This window comes from Hemitrygon akajei, chromosome 9, assembly GCF_048418815.1.
Source record: "Hemitrygon akajei chromosome 9, sHemAka1.3, whole genome shotgun sequence".
Taxonomy (NCBI): Eukaryota; Metazoa; Chordata; class Chondrichthyes; order Myliobatiformes; family Dasyatidae; genus Hemitrygon; species Hemitrygon akajei.
The window spans coordinates 81,992,301-82,017,293 of record NC_133132.1 but is presented as its reverse complement, the minus strand read 5'-3'; the positions used below and the strand labels follow the sequence as shown (position 1 = coordinate 82,017,293).

Here is a 24,993-nt window from a genome sequence, read left to right as displayed (position 1 = left end):
ATTATTTACAAAGGTCATAAACTGGAACATTTTCATCCAATTTCTGACATTGAGGAACTACAAAGAACTGTGTAGGTTAATAATATATGTGTACAATGCGAGGGCAAAGCAAAGCTTACAACTGGGTGAGTTGCAACAGGTACAGTAGTGTCCCATGAAATTTCTGACTGGAAGGGATATCAACAAGGAATGGGCCAAACACTGCCAAATATTCACAAAATATTATTTATTTGAATTTACAGAGAGAAAATAGGCACAAAAGTGACCAGTTTTAAGGGATCAGTCACAATGATAAATGAACACAAAGTACACTGCAGATGCTGTGGTCAAATCAACACGGACAAGACGCTGGAGGAACTCAGCAGGTCAGGCAGCATCTGTGGAAATGAGCAGTCAATGTTTTGGGCCAAGACCCTTCATCAGGACTGAAGAAGGAGGGGGCAGGGCCAGTCCTGATGAAGGGTCTCGGCCTGAAACGTTGACTGCTCGTTTCCAAGGATGCTGCCTGACCTGCTGAGTTCCTACAGTGTGTTGTTTGTGTTGACAATGATAAATGAGGTCTGGGTACAGATCCAAATGATTTCCTTAAGGTTAATACATACTGTATTTTAAAAAAAGAAACCTTCAGAAAGGTATTGTCAGAATTATAAATGTAATTTCACTTAGGGTAGGAAAGCAGACCTTTGCTTTCTATATTTATTACAACATTAATAAAGATAAACGGGAGGTGTGATCAATATCTTACATGGTTAGAATACTCTGTATTTTTATCTGAGATGAACACTTCAAGAAATCGAAAATTTATATTACAAACTTCTGAATCATGTCAGAGGAATAGAAAATCTATAGGGATGTTCCACCAAATTCTGAATCCTGAACAAGCAGGAAGTCAACCACCTTAAGTTCATAGAAAACTCCACTCGCCATTGTAACATATGTTTAACAGTATTCATGGATTACAGATAAAAGTCTTTCATTTAACTAAAATTGTACAATTTGATTTATAAAAACTGTCTTTATTATACATGTAAAAGGTCAAAAACATGCATAAATTACTTTGGCACTCGGTTGAGTGATTAAATCAAAGCATAATATACACTACAATAAATATTCATGACTACTAAAAGTGCATAAGTATAATCATATCACAGTGGAACTAAAATCTAATGGTTCACCAGAATGACCTTGACCTTGATTTTGACACAAAGCTATTTCTCTGTATTACAAACAGTGTTGTAATCTCTACCAGTTGATCAACTAATGCAAGCTCATATCTTGATAATGGTACCATTTCCATTTGTGAGCTTATTCTGTATTCCATCTGAATATTTATCATTTAAAATGCATTCTTGAAATATGTAGTAACACACACAAAATGCTGGAGGAACTCAACAGATCAGGCGGCATCTATTGAAATGAATGAACACTCGATGTTTTGGGCTGAGACACTTCTTCCGGGCTGGAAAGGAAGGGGGAAAATGCCAGAATAAAATAGTGTGGGGAAGGAAAGAGGACTAGCTAGAAGATGAAGCCAGGTGGGTGGGAAAGGTAAAGGACTGGAGGAGAAGGAATCTGATAGGAGAGGATTGCACCATAGGAGAAAGGGAAGGAGAAGGGACACCAGGATGTAAGGAGAAGAGGTAAGAGGACAGAGTGAGAAATAGTAGAAGAAGGAAGTGGGAGAGGGAAAAAATTACTGGAAGATGAAATTGATGCTCGTGCCGTCAGGTTGGAGGCTACCTAGGTGGCATAGCTCCTCCATCCTGAGTGCGGCCTCATCATGGCAAAGGTGGAGGCCATGGACCAGCTTGGCAGACAGGGAACTTAAATAATTAGAATGGTTGTCCACCCGGAATTTCCCTGTTTGGTGGATGGAGCAGAGGTGCTCGACAATGCGGTGCCCAACTTACGTTGGGTCTCACCAATGTAATGGAGGCTGCATCGGGACCACCATATACAATAGACAACTCCAACACATTTGGAGGAGAAGTGTTGCCTTACCTGGGAGGTCAGTTTGAGGCCCTAAATGTAGGTAAGGTGAATGGGCAGGTGTAGAACTTCTGATGTTTGCAAGGTATGTGCCAGGAGGGAGATTAGTGGGAAGGGACAGATGGACAAGGGAGGACAAGGGAATCACAGAGTGAGCAATCCCTATGGACAGTAGTGAATGGAAAAGGGTGGTGGGGAGTGAACTAAAGTTGTGTTGGGTTGTGTTGTGTTGTGTTGGGTTGCAAGATCCTATTGAAGGTGACAGAAGTTGTGGAGAGTGATGCGTTGAATGCTGAGGCTCATGGAGTGGTAGGTGAAGACAAGAGGAACTCTAACCCTGTTAAGGCAGCAGGAAGATGAGAATGAGTGCAGATGTCCAGAAAATGGAGAAGATGAAGCTGAGGGCAGCATTAATGGTGGAGAAAGAGAAGCCCCATTCATTGAAGAAGGATGACGTCTCTGCTGTCCTTGAAAGGAAATCCTCATCCTGGGAACAGATGTGTCAAACGTTTTGGTCTGATATCTGATACAGATTGCACCATGACTTAGTGAGAGAAAACACATCATGGATGACATTGAACAACAAAATCCAGAAATATCGCTGGTCTGTATTGGAAAAGGTCCAAAATGTAAATAGTCCTCAGTGATTCAGAGTCCTCTCAGAATTGAAACGTGCCCACTTTGAGACTATGCAGTGATGACTCACGGATTGGATCCAGAGAATACAGGCTTTCTGGATTGAGTAGACTGGGAATACGTTCTCTAGAGTTTAATGGAAGAGACCTTATCAAAACTTACAATATACTTATAGGGTTGGTCATACTAAATGTAGGGAGGATAATTCCCCACACTGTGAGATCTTAGGCCATGGGACCCTGTTTGATAATAATGCATAGGCTGTTTAAGGAAAACCTTCTTCACCCAGAGGGTGATGAACCTTTGGAATTCTCAATCCTAGATGGCCTTGCAAGTTCGTTAATACTCACTCAAAACAGAAATTGCTATATTTCTGGATGTTAAAGGAATTAAGGAACATGGTGATAAAAATAAAGATCAGCCATAAGTTATGAATAGCAGGTCAGAGATGGCACAAAGGGTGGATGGTCCATTCTTTCTGGTTTTTATGTCATTATGTTTTAGTAAATTTGATATTGCAAGGTCTCTGATTCCTGCAGCACTCTTCCTAATGGGTACCTTGAACACATTTAGGGAAATAGCACTCCATTTCAAATTTATTTCATTATTTCAATTTTGAATCTTTGATGTAGACCCAGCGGAAGGTAACTCAGCCCAAGTCTACTTTTACAAGGTACTATCTAATGATAATGAAAAATCTTTCTCAATGCAGGATATTAATTTATGGGCCATTGTTATTCCCTCTCCATAATTTCATTGAAGCATTGTCTACTTACCTGGTTACCTTTCCTAAGATAATGTCCAGTGCTGCCCCCTCTCTAGAAGAAGTATCTATGGACTTGTTTTAAAAGCCCTCCTGAAAACGCTACAAAAACTGCACCCCCATCAACATCTTTTACATTTCTCTGGAGGCTGAAATCCGCTACTAACTTAACCCTTTTGCTCTCACACCCCTCGACAATTTGTCTACATAATTTATCTTCCATATCATGTTGATTGCTGTAAACCTGTAAACCTGTACTATACCTTCTGTTAATCACTCTCACTCACTTTTTGTTCCCTAACATTTCCCATATGTCTTATTAGGACACTCTCCCTCTTTTCTGCAATAATGGACTCCTTTATCATTTGCATCCACACCACTGTACCTAAGGTTCTGTGCCTTGGAATGTTAAGCTGTCTGTCCCATACTTTTTTTAAACCCTGTATCTGTGATTCCAACAATGTCATATTCCCATAGGCTGATAAATACTCTGCCTATTCATCTGCCTGTTATGGATCTTCCTGAAAAACTGAAGAAGATTTGGCCTATGCAATAGTTGCAATATAATTGTAAATGTATATAGAAAGAACTTTGATTTTGTAACATGAAAATCTTCCCCATCTATTTAGTCTTCATGTGTCACACAAAGTCAAGCTTTAGAATTTCACCCTTTTTGCCTGACTTTGACTGAAATGCTGGTGGCAGAACTGGTAGGTTTAAACCTGTAGGTTTCTGAGCAGCCTTAAGTTGAATGCAGTTCCTTCTGAATATGTTGTTCGTGACAGACGCTTTTGTTTTCTCCTTTGACTGACGCAAGCTCTTGACTATTAGAGTCTGCTGGCGAGAAGATGGGAATAGTGGCTGCCTAGCACCACTGACCAAAAAAGGCGATGACCTATTTGTTCCATGCCGAGAAGATTGGACCCAGCTGATTTTTTTACTGAGGTCATCTTTGAAAATACCATGCTTGAGTTTTGGCAATTGGGAAAATTGAGGTGTCTTAATGACCACAAAACTGTGCCCATCTTTCTCCTGATACCTCCAGTGTGCTGCTGTTGCTTGGTCTTCCATAACCTGAAGAAGATCTTTAAACTTGGTTTCATGATGAGCTGCTGGAGTTTTAGAATATCCTTTGGACTCTATCAAAAATCTGTGTGCAACTTTATCCGGGATGCATATTGGTGATTTGTGATTCTCTTCAATGTCCTGTTTACTTATTGGTTGCAAATGAGTTTCTTGTATCTGTTCCTTATGATCTTGTCTTTTAGCAGCAACAGTCCATTGGGAGACCTCTGATTTACCGTGACAGTCTGAGCCATCATGGTCAGATGCATGTCTAGAGGAAGGAAGATGCAAGTGCACAAGTTCCCTGTTTGCAAATTTAGAAACTGCAAAGGACACAACATAATTTTTGTACTTAGATAATAGTCAACTAAATTAGAGAGCTTAATCACCAGATCAATAGTATGTATATGTAAAATCTAATATTCAAATGTAGAAATAGTGGCAATGTGGGTTTTGAATGGAGTCAGGATTAGATTATCGTTGTTCCAGGCCCTGACTCATACAAATTGACATCTTCTCACCAAAGCGAAGTAAGTAATCAGATAAAAACTGTTGATGCAGTGAGTCTTAAATAAAAACAGAATATATTGGAAACAGCAAGTCAGCAGCATCTTGGTGAAATGGAAGTTAATATTTCAGATCAGTAAATTTTAATTTGCCCTTTACATCTAGCATTGTAAATAACTGAAAAAATACTCCCCTTATTTATTCCTTCCTTTAAAAATATACTCTTGCCAACATTAGTATGTAATTGTTACATTACAAACACACAGTTGCCACTTTATAAGGTACAGGGGTTGAACCCAATGTGGTCTGCTGGAGCACATCTGCTTCAAGTTTCAATGTGTTGTGCATTCAGAGGTGCTTTTCTACACACCACTGTTCTATGGCATGGTTACTTGAGCTACTGTCACCTTCCTGTCAGCTTGAACAAGTCTAGCCATTCTCCTCTGAGTTCTCTCATTAACAAGGCATTTTCACCCACAGAATTTCCACTCACTGGATGTTTTTTTTTGCACCATTCTCTGCAAACTCTAGAGACTGTGGTGCATGAAAATCCCAGGAGATTGGCAATTTCTGAATACTCAAACCACCCCACCTGGCACCAACAATCACTGCATGGTCAAAGTCATTCAGATCACATTTCTTTCCCATTCTGATGTTTGATCTGAACAACAACTGAACCTCTTGACTATGTCTGCATGCTTTTACGCATTGAATTGCTGCCTCATGATTGGCTGATTAGACATTTGCATTAACAAGCAGCTGTACAGCTGTACCTAAGAAAGTGGTCACTAAGAGTAGATATATTTCCATTCCTTCAAAATCAGAGTCATGGGCAGCATGGTCACTTAGTGTTCTTGCATTGCTTTACAGCGTCAACGATCACCGATACAGTTTCAATTCCCACTGCCGCCTGTATGAAGTTTTTATGTTTCCCCTGTGAATGCATAGGTTTTCTCTGAGTCTCCAGTTTCCTCCCAAATTCCAAAGGTGTACAGTTAGGGTTAGTAAGTGGTGGGCATGGTCTGTTGGTATGAAAGCATGGTTGCCCAACACAAACCTCACTGATCTGATTTGGAGCAAACAATGCAATTCACTGTGTTTCGATATCTTGATATACATGTGACAAATAAAGCTAATGTTTTTAAACTTTACAGCATGGACAGAGGCCATTCAGCCAACTGAGTCCACCCTGACATCAAGCACTCATTTACTGTAACTTAATTTTATTCTTCTCACCTTCCCTTCAATTCTCTCCAGATTTTATGATTTGCAAGGGCAATTTATGGTTGCCAATTCACATATCAGACTGGATGTATTAGCGTGTAGGAAGAAACCCTGGGAAAGCCCATGCAGCCACAGGGAGAATACAGAAACGTTGTACAGGTTATGCAATATCAGAATGGAACCCAGGTTGCTAGATCGAGAAGGCAGTAACTCCACTCACTGCTCATTGCTTAATTGATAGTTTTATTAATAGACCCCATTAACTGAACTGTACACTGTGAAAAGTACCTTTGTGATTATAAAATTTTATAATTTAATTAGAGAGCTTTTTCAAAATTTTAAGTTTTCATGCACAAATCCTCATTCTGGATCTTTGCTCAGTAATGTTTTAGTTTACTTACACTTTTTTGAGTTACCTTCAACACAATTCTAATCCAATTTATTTTTCCTCTTAACCACATTGGAGGACCTCTTTCCATCACTCAATAAAATCATGTTCATCTGTAACCCAATTTCTTATAGCTGTTTTTTCTATCTTTTAATTCCTCAGGATAAGTAATGCCCTAGCATCAGTTACTCCAAACATGTGAATCTCTTTATCTGAGTATTATCTGTCCTCTATCCTTGTAAAGGTTCCCTTTATCTATTCTGGTCTACGTATTGAAAGGTCATTGATTATTACTTAACCTACCTTAGACATTTTTCTTAGAATACTGGAGCATGAAAGGGATTGAATATCAATTTAAATTGGCAAAAACAATTTTAGAGACTGGCAACGTATTCTCTTCTATCAACACATACAAAAATACTTTAGTGAACAATATAACATCCACTTAATGAGACTGAAACCAGTGATAAGGCAAGGAACACTTTGGATTCTCACTATTATTAATTATGCAGGGCAAAACAATAGATGAATCATTTCGTTAATTATCCAAGGGTGAAGTAAAGGAAGGGATGAGGCGTCCATGCTGTCACTTAGTGCATGGTTGAAGGCATTGTTTCATAAATCAATAAATGGGGTGCTTGTATATGGAGAGAGCCATGTCTCACAACTGTGATAAAGAATTGTATTTTGAGTGTCTGGGGTTTTGTGCTCAGAAATTTTTGGCCCAACAACAGTTATATGGATAGTTAAAAGTGTCTTGTTAACTGCGACATAATCCTATTGCAAATATATAAATTTGCGAAGTTACTTGTCTGAGGCCAAAATATTGAAATGAACTAAGGAATTGCCACCTTGAAAAAGAAATTTAATCACTGTCAAGAGAAGTAACACACACAAAGTGCTGAAGGAACTCAGCAGACTAGACAGCATCTGTGGAAAGGAGCACAGTCAATGCTTCGGGCTGAGACCCTTCAGCCCAAAATGTCCACTGTGCTCTTTTACATAGATACTGCCTAGCCTGCTGAGTTCTGCCAGCACTTTGTGTGTGTGTGTGTTGCTTTGATTTCCAGCATCTGCAGATTTTCTGTTGTTTCTGAAATTAATTTAATCACCTGCCTAAAGAGTATGAATCCTCATTCTGCTTTAAGTTCAAGAAAGATTCTTCCAGAATGCCTGCTTGTGATGCTAAATTGAGACTTTTTACATCTATAACTGGAGTGTCTGTGTGACTCACTTAAAGTCGCAACAGAGCATTTGAAAGTGGCTCTTGAGAAAAGGGAAGTTGGGGGGAGGGGCTGAATAATGAGATAGATGGAAAGAGAAAGAGAGACTGAGAGGTAGAGAGAGAGACAAATAACTGGTTCAATAGATAGAGACAGAGAAAGAGATGATGCATGGATAGATACTGTAGATAGATAGAGGAAGAAAATGAAAAGCCCTCAATTATAGAAATGAACATTCAGTTAAATGCTTCAAGAAATGCTATCCTATTCTCCCATTTCTATTTAGCTCTACTCTGCCCGTTTGTAATTTTCAACTATGCAAATTATGGTTATTTCGTACATCTTTAACACTAATATTACTAAAATTTACTTGGCTATTGATAAGAAATACAATACTCTTTCAAACAAAGTTCTTGACTTACCTTCTGGGAAACAGTTGTCATGTTTTTCCAAAGAAATTGCGATCTCCTCTTCTTTAATCACCTCTTTTGTTGTGGGGCTTTGCATCCGTTGTATTTTACGTGTCTCCGAGTTCTTCTGATCCTCCTGATGTGAGTGTTCAGTATCCTTCCTAGTTTCCTGGGATTCTGATGGTAGGTTTTCATCTGAAATTCTCCCTCCTACTTCCTTGCTTTGCTTTGCTGTTTCATTTTCTCTCTAAGAGTTACAAAAATCATTTTGCAGGCAATAATCTATATGGTCTAATCAGAAAGAACAATTAAATAATTAAAAACACCAGATTATGAAGATGCTGGAAATCCAGAGTAACACACACAACATCCAGGAGGAACTCAACACATCAGGCAGCATCTATGGAGAGGAATAAACAGTCAATGTTTCAGGCTATGACCCTTCATCAACCCTGATAATTAAATAATTATGTGTATGAAAATGTTCAAAGTTCCACCAAGTATCTACATTTTAAAAATAAATCCATTTTTCAGTATGTGGACATGACTGAGTTGAGGATAACTTCACCACAACAATTCTGAATTGATTCCAGAACCTACAGACGCACTTTCAATGACTCTACAACTGATGTTCTCAATATTATTTATTTATTTGTGCATGTTGTCTTTGTTTGCTTATGTACAGATTTTTCCTAAATTCTATTATGTTTCTTTATTCTCCTGTAAATGCCACAAAAAATGAATCGCAAGATAGTATATGGTGCCTTGACAATAAATTTTACTTTGACCTTGTCTTTGATGTCGACGGCTGTCACCCTTCGGAAGGAAGTAGTTAGTCACCTTCTTGAACTACCCTTTTGTACTGAGTACTGCCTTACTAGTAACTCAGTGCTTCATATGTTTACCAGAGATGACCCAGTGGTAGCACAGACTTTTCACCACGCTTAATAAGTGCTTTTAATTGTTAACTATATCGCCAGTCCTCACTGGAAGTATATGGATAGTTTGACAGCAAAGAAAAAACTAAGACCCATTCATTCACATGGATAACATTGGTTGGTACAAATATTCCAACAATGACCCATTTAAAAATTATCTTCACATTTCCGCCAAAGGAAAATAGAAAAGCAGATATAATGATCATGTTTTGATTATTTCCTCTGTTTTTCTGCTTTGATAACATGGTTCAACATCTTATACATTATTGTATTTCTGTTGGTTGGATATATTTAGGACTCGCTCAACTCACAAAATGCTGGCAGAAGTCAGTGTGTCAGGTGATCTGTCTGGATGAAGGGTCTCAACTGTCCATTATCTTCCACAATGCTACCTGCCCTCCAGAATTCCTCCAGTGTTTTGTGTGCTGCTCCAGATTCCAGCATCTACAATCTTTAGTGTCTCCATATTTAGCACTGTATCCACTAAGATTCCATGGTCACTATCAGCTTCATGCTTAACTCCTATACCATCTACAGGAAAATAGCAACAGGAATAAGTCATTTAGCTCTTTGACATTGTTTCACCATTCAATTATGGTTATTGCAGAATTCCATTTATTATATAAGTCATCCATGTGTAGCTGTCTGCATTCACAGATGCTCTGACCACGTCTGTAGCATTTCCAGCTCATTCTGTTATCCCTGTTATAGACCCTCTGCTTTGTAATGGGCATCTGATTTATTGTATTACAAATCTTAATTGTTCCAGCTGAGTTTTGAAGTACCCCACTCAGTATTTTAACCTGCTCTGCCAAAAGCATCACAACACTAGGGGTGTTGATGGAAATGTTGAGAGGATAAAGCGGGATTGGTATAAATGAATGCCCGATGCCAACACTGAGGTAGTGCAAAGGGCCAGTTTCTGTACTGTATGGTTCGATTTATTATACCTATTAGATTCTTGGGGAAATTTATCAAAAGCTTTCTGATTGCTGAAGCAAACCACAGTAGAGTGGTCCCTGTGCCCCACTTGGCTTGATGTTACCTCAAAGTAATCTGTCAATTGGTCAGATTAAGTTTTAAATAAGGACAACATTTTATACTGCTGCTAGTTGGCTTCTCTTGAGGGCATCTTCAAAAGGCCGTGCCTCAGAAAGGCAGCATCCATCATTAAGGATCCCCTCCAGCCAGGACATGCCCTTTTGTGTTAACTACCATTGGGGAGGAGGTACAGGAGACTGAAAGCCCACACTCAATGCTTCTCCCCTCCACCAGCAGATTTCCGAATGAACAATCAACCCATGAACACTACCCCACTATTTAGTCTCTTTTTGCATTACTTATTTATTTTTAATATATATTTCTTATTGCACATAGGTGTTGCTGCCAGAAAACAACACATTTCATGACATACAGCTATGATAGTGATGATGAACCTAACTGATTCTTATTCTGCTTCACCAATCTTCTCATGGTCTCTTGGGGATGAATACCTTCTTTCCCAGGGGCTGATTTGTTCTACTACTGTAGGACCTACCGTACCTTCATCAGAATCAGGTTCAATATCACTGGCATATGTGGTGAAACTTGTTAACTTTTGGTAGCAGTACAATGAAATACATAACAAAAGAGAGAAAAAAGAAAATTGTGAATTACAGTAGAAAGTGATCCTTAATGATCGAAGCCGCTTTTTTGAGGCATCACTCTTTGAAAATGTCCTAGATACTCCAGAGGCTAGTGCCCATGATGGAGCTGACTAACTCTAAAGCTCTCTGCAGCTTACTTAGATCCTATAGTAGTCCACCCCTCCCCCAATACCAGACAGTGAAGCAGCCAGGTGGAATGCTCTCCATGATACATTTGTAGAAATTTACAAGTGTTTTTGGTGACATACCAAATCTCTTCTAAATATAGCTTTCATTTTAGTAGTTACTTATTGTACCTGGAGATGAGGAAAACTGAAATTTTTGGTGTTGATTAGTCCATCATAAATTGATAACTTAACCTTCAGCCTTTTACTAATGTCTTACTCAGGTTTAACTGTGTAGCACTGTCAGAAGTTAAATTTAACTCATCGAGTCAACAGATAGCAGTGCCAGTTCACAACATCTGACATGCCATAGAAATTATAGACAACAATTGAAGAATTTTTACCTAAAGTTGCAATCCTAAATGGTGCAAACTGAATTGAGCTCTATCAATATAATTTATTTCTCTGTAATCATACATCCATGCATTAAACTATCCACAATTCTTTATCAGCTTTTTGAATAAGTCATCAAGTGATGTCTTGAGAAATGGAAGATATGATTTGCATTAAAGGTTAAGAATAAGTAAGATCCGGAGACCTGATTAGCAAAATACAGCATATATTGGATATCTGGAATAAAACTGAGAATGCTATAAAGACTTGGCAGGTCAGGCAGCATCTGGAGTGAGAGTAACAGAGTTAACAATTAACACCAATGACCCTTCACTAGCTATGGAGACGTATTTTGTGAGGTGACTTTAATTGTTACTTCCCAAATACAGTACAAGGGGGAAGCTTGGAGATAAAATTGGTGAAGTTCTGTGGAGATTTGGCTTAATCTAACAGGGGGTAAGGCCACTTTCAAAGGAAGTTAGGTGCATTTTTCAGACACAGGTTGTATTTCTGAGCAGGAAGCTACAGTGAAGAACTGGTGACAAAAAAGGACACTCCATATAATTTTTTATTCATGAAGTTTGCATTCCTGAAAGAATTATTCTTCCACTTTTGCTCCTGGTGCTAAGAACCCATCAGCCTACATAGCTCTTCCCTGTACTCAACCTCTATTCTGACCTGATGGATGAGTGGTCAGATGAAGAGATTCAAAGGACTTTGAGTCAATATACCACTGGGCTCATTTATGGAACAGGGGTTGTGGTTCCACCTCGCCCCATCACCCACCTACCTTAAACCAACTCAGGAATTAAAACTATAAAGTAGAAATATGGTACTGACATAGGATATATCTGTACACCAAACTTACTGTAAATTTAGAAAGTAACTGGCATCAACGTACCTGCATTAGCCTTTTACTTAGGGAGTTGTTTTCTATACGATCAATCCGCAGAGCCTCGGATGATAAATTCCACTCACTTGATTCAATTTTCTTTGTGATAAAGCAAAGAATAAGATAAAATAGTCAACAAATTATAACCAGATTGAAATAATAAAAAACAAATAGTCTTTCAATAATACAGAACAGATCAAAATTCTGGAAAGGACTGTAAAATATTGAAGAACTAATATTGTATACCTTCTTGTTTTTTATTTCTTTTTGGTGTCGTGCCAACTTCTGCAGTAACAAATAATAAGTTGCCATGCTGGGGGATGGCCTGTTATTGATCAATGTGTTAACAATCTCCGTCAGGCCAAAGCCTTTCCTCTCAGTCATAAAGTTCAAAACCACTGAGTTCAGTTCATCAGAACGAAGTCTACAAAATAAAGAAGTTATTATTCATGTTAATCCCACAATATCATTAAGTGCAGATCCTGATTATCAAAGGCGGTGGTATAAGAAACAGGAAATCATATACATGCTTGCTCTGCCGCAGGCTGAAGAAAATTAAACATTGAAACTATTTCCTTAAATTTGTAAAAAAAAAATGCATGTGATCGATTTGCCTATTACTAAACTGCTATATTTACAATGATGAAATAACATTAATAACAGAATTCTTTAGAGAAAATTGAATATAGAAATTGGATACATACGTATAACAGATGCTTCGCTGGGATAATGCAAGTTCATTAATGCAAATGCATTATACAAGAAAACATTTACACATATAATTGCTTTCATAAACCTTTCATAAAATCCCCAGGGACCCGATGGTGCTTTGTGAAATATATTCACTGTGGTAATGAGGGAGGGCAAGACAGACAGTTTATACACAGCAACCTCCCACGAACAACAATTCATTAATGATCATTAGTGACAATGGCCAAGGCATAGCTATTGACAAGGAGATTGGGGAAATCTCGCCAGACCTTTCTTTGAAACAGCTCTGAGGGATCTTTCACCTATTGTATAGCCATCTCTGAATCAAAGTTTGCTTTCACTGAGGAAAGGGAACTCGAGAATACAGAAAGGCTGCTGGATGATCAAGACAAATGGAATATAAGGGAAAAATGTGAGAGCATCTGCTTTGGCAGAAAAAATAGCAAGATAGAGTCCATTTTAAATTGAAAAGATGGTGTTCAGAGGACCTGAGTGTCCTTGTATACGAATCACTGAAAGTTTATATGCTCATTCAACAGTGATGCACCATCAATAACTCTCTCTGAGACATGAAGTCGAGATATCGGCTTTTATTGACTGGAAGAAAGAACAAGCAGTAGTTGACCACCATACTACATCCTGGAGACAGAGAGGCCGGGTTCAGGCCTCAATCGCCTTTATACCGGGGTCTGTGGGAGGAGCCACAGGAGCAGTCAGCAGGGGGCGTGTCCAGACAGGTATATGTAGTTCACCACAAACAGGCAATCAGGAATGCAAAAGGTATGTTGCTCTTTACTGCAAGACATTTTCAGCAACAGTGTAAAAAGGTTTTAGTTCCCCTAAATCATATGGAGCCCTATAATCCTGTGGTTAAAGGTCTGTATGCAGATCATCAATTCCTTCCTAAGGGAGGATAGATAGATAGATAGATAGATAGATAGATAGATAGATAGATAGATAGATAGATAGATGGATAGATAGATAGATAGATAGATAGGTACTTTATTCATCCCCATGGGGAAATTCAACTTTTTTTCCAATGTCCCATACACTTGTTGTAGCAAAACTAATTACATACAATACTTAACTCAGTAAAAAATATGATATGCATCTAAATCACTATCTCAAAAAGCATTAATAATAGCTTTTAAAAAGTTCTTAAGTCCTGGCAGTTGAATTGTAAAGCCTAATGGCATTGGGGAGTATTGACCTCTTCATCCTGTCTGAGGAGCATTGCATCGATAGTAACCTGTCGCTGAAACTGCTTCTCTGTCTCTGGATGGTGCTATGTAGAGGATGTTCAGAGTTTTCCATAATTGACCGTAGCCTACTCAGCGCCCTTCGCTCAGCTACCGATGTTAAACTCTCCAGATATCTTGTGATATCCAAGTTCAGCAAAGGTTCACCAGATTGATTCCTGCGATGGCAGGTTTTTGTATCCAGAGAGGTTAGCAGACTGAGCATATAGCGTTTAGAAAAATATGAGGTGATCTCGTTAAAATGGGCTTGATAGAGTAGATGCGGGGATGATAGTCTGTCTAGAAACAGAGATAGAAATCTCAAAGTAAAGTGAAAGCCACTCAGGACAAAAGGTTGATGAATTTTCTTTACTCAGGGAGTATTGGATCTTAAAAATCAAGAGCACTGTGGAAACTCAGTCACAGAATATATTCAAGGCCATTGATTAGATAATTAGGATTGAAGGATATAAAATTAGTACAAGAACAGTGTTCAGGTAAAAGACAATCAATAATATATCTGAATAGGAGAGTAGGGAAGAGGGTCTGACATGCTTCTGTTTCCATTTGTTATGCCCTTATTAAAATCACTGAGACCATGACATATAAGCAGAATTAGGCCATTCAGCCCATTGAGTCTGCAGTGCCATTCCAATATGGCTGATTTATTATCCCTCTCAACCCTATTCTCCTGCCTTCTCCTCATAATCTTTGATACCCTTATAATCAAGAACCGAGCAACTTCACTTTAAGTATATTCAACCACTTGGCCTCCACAACCATCTACGGCAATGAATTCCACAGATTCTCCACCCTTATGCTTAAAGAGCTTCCTCCACATCGCTGTTCTAAAGGGATGTCCTTGTTTTCTGAGGCTGTACCCTCTGGTTCTAGACTCCACCACTATGGAAAACAACTTCTCCACATCCACTCTATCTAGGATTTTCAATATTTGTTAAGTTTCAATGAGATTGCCCCTCATTCATCTAAACTCCAGCAAGTACAGGCCCAGAGCCATCAGACGCTCGGTATTCATAACTCTTTCATTCCCAGGATCATTCTTATCACCCTTCTTAAGACCCTCTTCAATCGCAGCACATAAGGGGTGCAAAACTGCTCACAATATTCTGAGTGTGGTCTGGCCAATGCCTTATAAAGCCTCAAGGCTGAGGAAGGTCAGTCACTGGGTACATTCAAAATCATTGCATAGGTATTTAGGACATTGAAGGATATGAGATTTGCACAAGAAAAGTGCTGAGATAAGAGTTGAGCTATAATTTTATTGAATAGGGCAGAATGTCTAGCTTCCATTTGTTTTGCCCTTATTATGCCCTTGGGAGAGCAGACTGAAAATAAGTTGAACATTAAGGAATAATAGGATTTGCTCTTCTCATACAAATGCTGAATGCCATTAGTTTTAAGGAATTTTAAAATTTATTTGCTTGAGTATATTTTTTGTTCACTTGTTTTGTTGGAGTCAAAATCTTGAGCAGCAGGTTCTACTTTCTCTCACCCTGTCCAATTGCTTTAGGCAGAATGAATCAGGACACCAAACTGCCTAACTGTCTGCAAACTTAGAATAATCACTTCACGCAAATCCTACACACAAACCTGAACTTTCTAAAATTCCCTGAACAATAATACAGTTGCCTCTGCCTGACACCTATAGGCACAATTCAAATGGAAATCTCCAACTGCAGAAGAACATAAGAAACAGTAACAGCAACAAGCAAGTGATTTCTCAAACCTGCTCACCCATTCAATGACATTAAATTTTGACCTCATCCATTTTCCTGTACCTGTTGAGATTAGTTCCACTATCGAAAATTATTCCACCTTTATCTGACAGAAATTTATTCTTAACACATTCTGAAACATTCCTACACATTGCCTAGGAATTTATCTTCAGTTGGTAATGCCAAATGAACAATGCATTTTGCAAGCTGCCTCTGAAATTCATCCCTCCGGACCATAGATTGAATCGTCACAGAGTGTTGAGATTTCCATCCTGTGCCTTGCTGAGTGCTACAGACTAGGAGTAATGCCTTTATCTGACGGTCAGAAAAAATGTCCACAGTTCTCTTTTAGTGTAGTACCTATTCTTGTAAACAACTGAATGCAGTGGCCTTCGAAAAAAGCCTTCATTTAACCATTTCTCCTCCATCGCTTCTTTCACAGAGGGGCGTTTGGTTGGATCAGGCTCGAGCAACGACAGCATAAAATGAACAGCTCCTGAGGAACAAACACAGCCTTATCAGCAACTCATAAAATAATCATTAAATCATATACATAGGGATCAGGTGGATGGTAAAGTGTGTGTTGGTTTAGCCAGGCTTCAGCCGATGGATTGTTAGAATTAACTTCATCAATAAATGGGCAGAAAGTAACTTGGTGTATCTGCCATCGAGCTGCTCTTGTAACTCAGTCCCAGGCTGGATGCAACCCCCTATATGACATTTAAAATAATGGTTGTGCACCATTTTAAGAATGATACCATTTGACTGACTGTTCTGTAAATGCTGCAAAGAAGCTTCCTGAAGTCTTTCTCTTAGGATTAAGCATAGGGTTGAAATGTTGCACTAAATCAAAGTAATTTCTTTTATTAATAAGTACATTGTTTGTTAGCTTAATGTATTAATTAGTTCTGGTTATAAGGACTTAGGAAATGGAAGTAAGAATAAGTTATCTCCCCCTTCAATCTGCTCTACCGTTCATCAAGATAATAGGTGATCTTTTATTTCACGTTCATCTGCTTGATTGCATAAATGCTCAGAAATTTATTATCCACTGCTTTGAATGAACTTCACATCTGAGCCGCCATAGTCCTCAACATATAGAAATCCAAAGCTTCAGCTCTCTCTGAGTGGAGAAATTTCTCCTCATCTCAGTCCGAAACAGCCTTAATTTTCAAACTGTGCTTCCTCTCCTAGACTCCTGAGTCAGGGAAAACACCCTGGCTGCAGCTGCCTAGGAAATATTTTAAGAATTTTGATTAACTTGGTAAAGTCTCAGCTTCTAAGCTCTAAACAATAAAGTTCCGGTCCGGTTCATCAATGCCACCGTCCTTGGAAGCAAACTAGTGAATATTCAACAACATACACACAAAGTGCAGGAGGAACTTAGCAAGTCAGATGGCATCTATAGGGGAAAATTAACAGTAACATTTTGGGCTAAGACCCATTTTTCCACATGGATGCTACTTGACCTGTTAAGGTCACCCAGCGTTTTGTGTATGTTGTTCAAGATTTCTAGCATTGCAGAATCTCTTGTACCCTAGTACACTTTCACTCAGTTTCTTTGATAGGGGACAAAATGTGCATGTAGAATTCTAAATGTAGTCTCACCAATGTCCAATACAATTACGATAAGACTTCATTACTCCTGCAATCAAATCTATTTGTAATAAGACCTAACATATCATTTGACCTCCTAATCTTTCACTATACTTTCATGTTGGTCTTCAATGGCTTCTGTACAAAAGAACACATTCAGGTCCCTTTGAATATCAATATTCTCATAAGTATTCTGCTTTCTGTTTGCTGCACCAAAGTGGTAGACCACAGTTTTCCACATCATGTTTTCACCCACTGGATCAGCTTGTCTATATCCCCCTGAAGCCTTATTATCCTTAAAGAAGGATTGAGATTGATATTGAGACATGGTGTCTGAAGAGCTGGATGATGAAACTTTGAAAATTGGCAGGACCATAGTTAAATTATTGAAAGCTGGCTATTATTCCTTCCAACTGGGATAAGATATAAACATCAATCGTGAAACAGTAATTTGCGTAGCTCAAGAGAGAAGGCGCACAATGGAATAAATAAAGATGTGGGATTTCCAATCAAGCAATTTGTTTAAAGAATTCATACAGCATACTAAGTTGACTATGTACCACAACATAAAGCCACCAAATAAAATTATAATGGTTCATATACATTAAAAGCACATTACAGCTCACCTAAAAAATAACACAGTGGACCAGTACCAGGTCTTTTAGAAATACTGTGAGGCAATGTGCTTTAATTGTAAAATCATTCTGCTTACAGGTTTAGGTTAGAGATCTCAGGTGGTCCAGCTGATTTTCTTTACACCATCACCAAAAATTTTCAGAACAGATTATTTTTGATGCGCCTCCATTACAGAAATGCTTCAAAATGTGCAAAGTAATATTGTAGTGTCACTCTGTACTCTGCTTATGATCCTCTCTGGCTTTTGATTAAGAAGACCGTGAGTTCAAAGCTTATTGCAAAGTTGAGCATATAAACCAGAATGAACCTCAGTGCCATATTGTTTGAGGCAATCTCTTCAAAAAAGATGCTTAATTTCCAACTGATTCAAACTGAATATTATGAGAAGAATGTGATTAGATTAGGTGCCTGATGTGGGGGGAGAAAGTAAATATTTCATGTAATAACTGGGCATATTTTATGTTTTTTTTAAGGTACACCTTGTGGCCAAGAGGGGCTACATGACTCAGGGTCAGCTGATTCAGTCCGAAGGGAAATCAACTGCAATGGTAATGACTAAATCAATGATATGGGGCAAATGAAGAAAATAATCAAAAGGAAATACTGCACTATATGTGTTTCATTAACTGAAAAACTTTGTGTGTGTGTGTGTGTGTGTGTGTGTGTGTGTGTGTGTGTGTGTGTGTGTGTGTGTGGGCATGAGGGACTAATGAGATAGGTTGTGTTGTAGATCAGATGTTAACAGCAACCAAATTGTTTTTGCAGTTACTGTCTTTGTTGTTGTTGCTTTTGTGTGCCATGAACAAGGTGGACATGCTCTGTTGGCACTGGGAAGTGTGGCGACACTTGTGGGCTGCCCCCAGGAAAGCCTTAGGTTGTGCTGGCTGTGAAAGCGAACTTTGCTTTTCATTGTGTGTTTTGATGTACATATGATAAATGAAGCAAATCTGAGTCGGAATACAGGAGGGAAATTACATTTACAAAACAACAACGGAGCTCACACTAACAGCAGAAACTATAATCCAACTTTACTTACTTCCATTACAATGTCCTGTCACTATGTGATATTATCTCTGCTGGGTACTTAACATATCTCGTACCTGAGGAAATTTCTGAAGGGATGGAACTCATGTCTCCATTTACCATCTTCTGATGCAGTAGCTTGATGTTAAATGGCTCTACAGTGAATGGTAATGTGCCAGTGAGCATTGCAAACATACTGACCCCACTGTGAAGACAAAACCATGGGGAGTATGAGGAACATTGACATTCAGAACCCTGAGATCCAGCTTTAAGTTATAAACAACAGCCAACAAGACATTTAAACTGCCTGAGTGTAGACTGGAATAAAACATCAGGTAGAACGGCCTGAGGGTGCCATGGTAGCATAGTGGTCAGCGGGCTGCTATTACCGCTCGGGGCATCAGAGATTGGGGTTCAATTCTGGCGTCCTCTGTTCTTTCCCATGTGTACATAGGTCTTCCAGTTTCCTTGCACAGTCCAAAGACGTACCAGTTAGTAGGGTAATTGGTCATTGTAAATTGTCCCTTGATTAGGCTAGGGTAAATAGGTAGGCTGCTGGGCAGCATGGCTGGAAGGATCAGAAGGGCCTGTTCCACATTGTATCTCTAAGTAAATACTTAAATAAATAAATATCAGGAAGAACTTAAATCAGGAATATTAAACAAAACCAGAAGATGTTTTACCAACACCTGTGCAGAAAGCAGAATAACTAACGACTACGGTGTAATCCTTCACAAAATGGAAACTTACATAGCAAAACAGTAGCGCGCACACAGACACACACGTCCAAAGAATAACTTGTAAGGAGCTGATGTTGAAAATTATGGATGATTGCTGGATGGGAGATGTATAGTTGGTAGCATGTGAATAACTTGAATAAATAGAAGAATGATGAACAAAAATTCATAAGCAAGCAGACTCATAGTAAACAGTGTGATTAGATTAGGTGGCTGAATTGGGAAACATGCTGGATGCTCTGTGCAATAACTCGGCATGTTTTATATTTTTTATTTAAGGGTGATCTTATGGCAAAGTGGTTTACATGAGTCAGGGTCAGCTGAGTTAGTCTGGGAGGCAACCAGCCCATATATTAATGATTTAATGAATTGGCAAATAAAAAAAATAATCAAAGGAAAATATTGTCAACTAAGGCTGCCGTTGCAGCAAAACCTCTCTCACTCTTTCTTTGTTTTAAGTCACAACAATGTGACTTACCTCCAACAACCTTCCAGTGAGAGAGTGGTTAATCTTCAGTACAAACAGAATCTGTTCAAACTATGGCAACCCCATATTACAGTCAGGATCACTCAGATCTTTGTAGCCAAACTGCATTATGTGAACGACACATTCGCGCGCGTTCAGAACAAAAGTTTCAAATCTTTGTTGATCATTCACTGAGGCAAACAAGAGGATGTGCTTACACTGAATATTTGCAAGACAAATTGTAATCAATAGCTAGCAATGAGACTCTGGAGAACTTGGAAATTGGCAGCCACCTCTTGGCAAAGGCAAACATTGATGATATATTTGCCATTACATTCAATAAACAAGCATAGCCTTTGATTTATGGAGGAAAAGGATATTTGAGGATCAATACTTCAGAGCTGGTACAAAGCCTGTGTCTACTGGGCATCTACATATATCTAAGACTTGGAATTACTGCTACAGGTACTTCAAGGAATGGAAAAATACCACTAACATTGGCTCTGGAAAGTCCTCTAAATTCACTGGAATACAAATATCATTGGGTAGATGGAGTTTGTTAGCCTGGAAAGGCAGTCCATCTAGGAGAGGGAGAACTCTGATTTCAAACCTCCACTGCCTTGTGGCCATACCCACTCATGGGAAAGGCTTCGGGATAAACCCTGAGGATAAATCTGGAGCTGGAGTCTCTAAGGCAGTCCAACGTTGCCTTCAACCTCATTCTGGCAACTCTTGCGGCGACACTGGTGCCAAACTGTATTGGCCCTTGCCCTTCCCTTGTCAACATCGGTGTCAATAAGAGGGGAGACTTGCTGCATGGGCAACTGCTGGTCTTCCATACAACCTTGCCCAGGCCTGCGCCCTGGAAACCATTCCAGGCGCAGATCCATGGTCTTGCGAGACTGACAGATGCCACCACTAATATCATCAGCTTCCTCCCCCAAGCCAATATCTGTCACCTTAGTTATTCTCCATTGACAACTGTAGGCAGACCACGTCGTTCACAGCCTCCCACACCAAAGTCTAGAAACAGACATTCTATTCCAGGCTCTGTTGACATTAGTGAATTAGAACATAGGACATAGATCAGTACAACACAGGACATGCCCTTTGCCCAACAAAGTTTTGCCAACTCTTATCCATGTGCTTATCTATGAGTTTCTCAAATGTTTCTAATGAACTTGCCTTCACCGCCACCCCTGGCAGTGCATTCAATGTGTATAAAAAACTACCTCTGATATCCTTACTATACTTTCCTCCAATCATCTTAAAATTATACCCCTTCATATTACCCATTTCTGCCCTTGAAAACAAAACCTCTGGCTGTCCACTCTATCTATGCCCCTTATCAGTTTGTTCTGCTCTTTCAAGTCTCCTCTCATCCTCCTTCACTTAAAAGAGAGAAGACCTAGCTCACCCAACCTATCCACTTAAGACATGTTCTCTAATCCAGACAGCATCCTTGTAAATCTCCACTGCACCCTCTCTACAGCTTCCACATCCTTTCTTTATCCTTTCTTTCACTGCCAGGGGTGTTGTAGAAAAGATGGAAAAATGCGTGTAACCACTCTTTGAACTTCAGTAAGTATTATAGGGGTAAAAATCTCTGTGCCATAAGTGTAAAGCCAGAAGATTATCTCATGGCATTTTCTGTCTATTGATTGTGAATGGGTCACACACCTAGCCCTGCAAACTTCTTTCTTTTATCATGGTCTACATCAAGATACCTTACATTTTAAAACAAATTACCTAAGGGGTGGTTGAAATATGGAATGGGCTGCCACAGGAAGAGGTTGAGACAAGTACAATAACAACATTTAGAAGAGAGTACAACAGGTAGATGGATTGGAAATGTTTAGGTAATGGGTTAGATGATGTTAAATAGGGCTAGTTTGGATGGCACATCTTGGTGGGCATGGGTCATTTGAGCTGGAGGATATGTTTGTATGCTGTATAACTCTATACCTCTATGACTCTTTGCCACAATCGAAATGCTGGGTCTTCTTCACCAGCCAGGCTTATAAAACCTTGAGACCATAAGACATCAGAGCAGAATTAGGCCATTTGGCCCATTGAGTCTGTGCCACCATCTCATCAAGGCTGATCAATTTTTCCTCTCAGCCACAATCTCCTGCCTTCTCCACATATCCCTTGATGCCCAGACCAATCAATAATCTATCAATGTCAGACTTAAATATACATAAGGACTTGGCCTCCACAGGTGCTTGTGGCAAAGACTTCCACAAATGCACCACTCTCTGGCTAAAGCAATTCCTCCTCATCTCTGTTCTAAAGGAATGCCTCTCTGTTCTGAGTCTTACACTCTCCCACCATAGGAAGCATCTTCTCCATAGCCACTCTATCAAGATCTTCCACCATTTGATAGGTTTCAATGAGGTCACCTCTCGTTCTTCTGCATTTCAGTGAATACAGGCCCAGAGTCATCAAACACTCTTTATATGACAAGTCATTCAATCCTGGAATCATTTTTGTGAGCCTCCTTTGAATCCTCTCCAGTTTCAGCACATCCTTTCTAAGATAAGGGGCATTTGCCTTCCTCACTACAGACTCAACCTGTAAATTAACCATTAGGAATTCCTGCACAAGGACTCACAAGTCCCTTTTCACCTCAGTTTTTTTGTAATTTCTCTCCATTTAGAAAATAGTCTTCCCTTTCATTTCTTCTACCAAAGTGCATGACCATACACTTCCTGATATTGTAATCCATCTGCCATTTCTTTGCCCAGTCTTCTAATCTGCCTGTCCTTCTGCCGTATCTCTACTTCCTCAAAACTATCTGCCCCTCTACCTATCTTGATATCATCTGCAAATTTTGCAACAAAACCATCAACTCCATCATCCAAATCATTGATATATAATGTAAAAAGAATCGCTCCCAACACAGACTCCTGTGGAACACAACTATTCATTGGCAGCCAATCAGAAAAGTCTCCCTTTGTTCTCACACTTTGCCTCCTATCAATCAGCTACTGCTTTATCCATGCTGGAATCTTTCCTGTAATACCATGGGCTTGTAGCTTGTTGAGCAGCCTCATGTGTGGCACCTGGTCAAAGGCCTTCTGAAAATCCAAATACATAACATCAACCAATTCTCCTTTCTCTATCCTGCTCATTATTTCTTCAAAGACTGCCAACACAGATGCCTTGTGCAGGAAGGCACAGAGTCGACTGTACTTCCTTAGAAGGTTGGCGTCATTCAATGTCTGTAGTGAGATGCTGAAGATGTTCTATAGGTCAGTTGTGGAGAGCGCCCTCTTCTTTGTGGTGGCGTGTTGGGGAGGAAGCATTAAGAAGAGGGACGCCTCACGTCTTAATAAGCTGGTAAGGAAGGCGGGCTCTGTCGTGGGCAAAGTACTGGAGAGTTTAACATCGGTAGCTGAGCGAAGGGCGCTGAGCAGGCTACGGTCAATTATGGAAAACTCTGAACATCCTCTACATAGCACCATCCAGAGACAGAGAAGCAGTTTCAGCGACAGGTTACTATCGATGCAATGCTCCTCAGACAGGATGAAGAGGTCAATAATCCCCAATGCCATTAGGCTTTACAATTCAACCGCCAGGACTTAAGAACTTTTTAAAAGCTATTATTAATGCTTTTTGAGATAGTGATTTAGATGCATATCATATTTTTTTTACTGAGTTAAGTATTGTATGTAATTAGTTTTGCTACAACAAGTGTATGGGACATTGGAAAAAAAGTTGAATTTCCCCATGGGGATGAATAAAGTATCTATCTATCTATCTACCTATCTATCTATCTAACAGATTTGTCAGGCAAGATATCCCCTTGAGGAAACCATGCTGACTATAGGCCAATTAGTTTGTCATCAGTGGTTGGGAAGATGTTAGAGTCGATTAATAAGGTTGAGGTCTCAGGGTACTTTATCAAGTGCTTCCAAACACCCTTTCAGTTTCCCAAGAACCTTCTCCCTAGTTATGGTAACCACACACTTCATGACCCTTGATGCCTGGAACTTCCATCATATTCTAGTGTCTTCCAAAGTGAAGGCTGATGCAAAATACTTAGTCAGTTCATCGGCCATTTTGTTGTCTCCCATTACTATCACTCCAAGGTCGTTCTTCAGCAGTCTGATATCCACTCTCACTTCTCTTTTACACTTTATGTATCTGAAGAAACTATTGATATCTTCTTTAATATTATTGGCTAGCTTGCTTTTGTATTCCCTGTTTAACTTCTTAATGACTTTCTAGTTGCTTTCTGTTGTTTTTTAAAAGCTTCTCAATCCTCTAACTTCCCACTACTTTTTGCTCTATTATATCAGAATCAGAATTAGATTTGCTATCACTGGCATATTTCATGAAATTTATCATCCCTCTCTTTGGCTTTTATGTAGGCTTCAACTTCTCTTGTTAGCCATGGTTATGTCATCTTGTCTTTCAAATACTTCTTCCCCTTTGGGATAGCTATATTGTGTGCTTTCCAAATTGCTTTCAGAAACTCTAGCCATTGCTGCTATGCCATCATTCCTGCCAGTGTTCTTTTCCAGGCCAACTCCACTCTCGTGCCTTTTTCTCCACTATAATACTTATACATAGACTTTAGCTTCTCCTTCTCAAACGTCAGGGTGAATTTGATCATATTATGATCACTTGCTCCCAAGGGTTCTTTTACTTCAAGGTTTCTAATCAA

General features: G+C 39.3%; 1 protein-coding gene across 2 annotated transcripts in view; it reads right to left on the bottom strand.

Annotated features, from left to right (window-relative positions):
* Positions 1-509: 509 nt before the first annotated feature.
* LOC140733306 (uncharacterized) overlaps positions 510-24,993 on the bottom strand; it is a 41,022-nt gene continuing 16,538 nt past the window's right edge. For both annotated transcript variants that reach the window (XM_073056449.1, XM_073056450.1), the window contains exons 5-10: positions 19,196-19,323; positions 16,224-16,359; positions 12,425-12,602; positions 12,188-12,277; positions 8,218-8,452; positions 510-4,776 (exon numbers count right to left, since the gene is read on the bottom strand). In XM_073056449.1, coding sequence (XP_072912550.1) covers positions 4,028-4,776; positions 8,218-8,452; positions 12,188-12,277; positions 12,425-12,602; positions 16,224-16,359; positions 19,196-19,323 — 1,516 coding nt within the window. In that variant the 3' untranslated portion in view covers positions 510-4,027. The remainder of the gene's footprint in view (positions 4,777-8,217; positions 8,453-12,187; positions 12,278-12,424; positions 12,603-16,223; positions 16,360-19,195; positions 19,324-24,993) is intronic.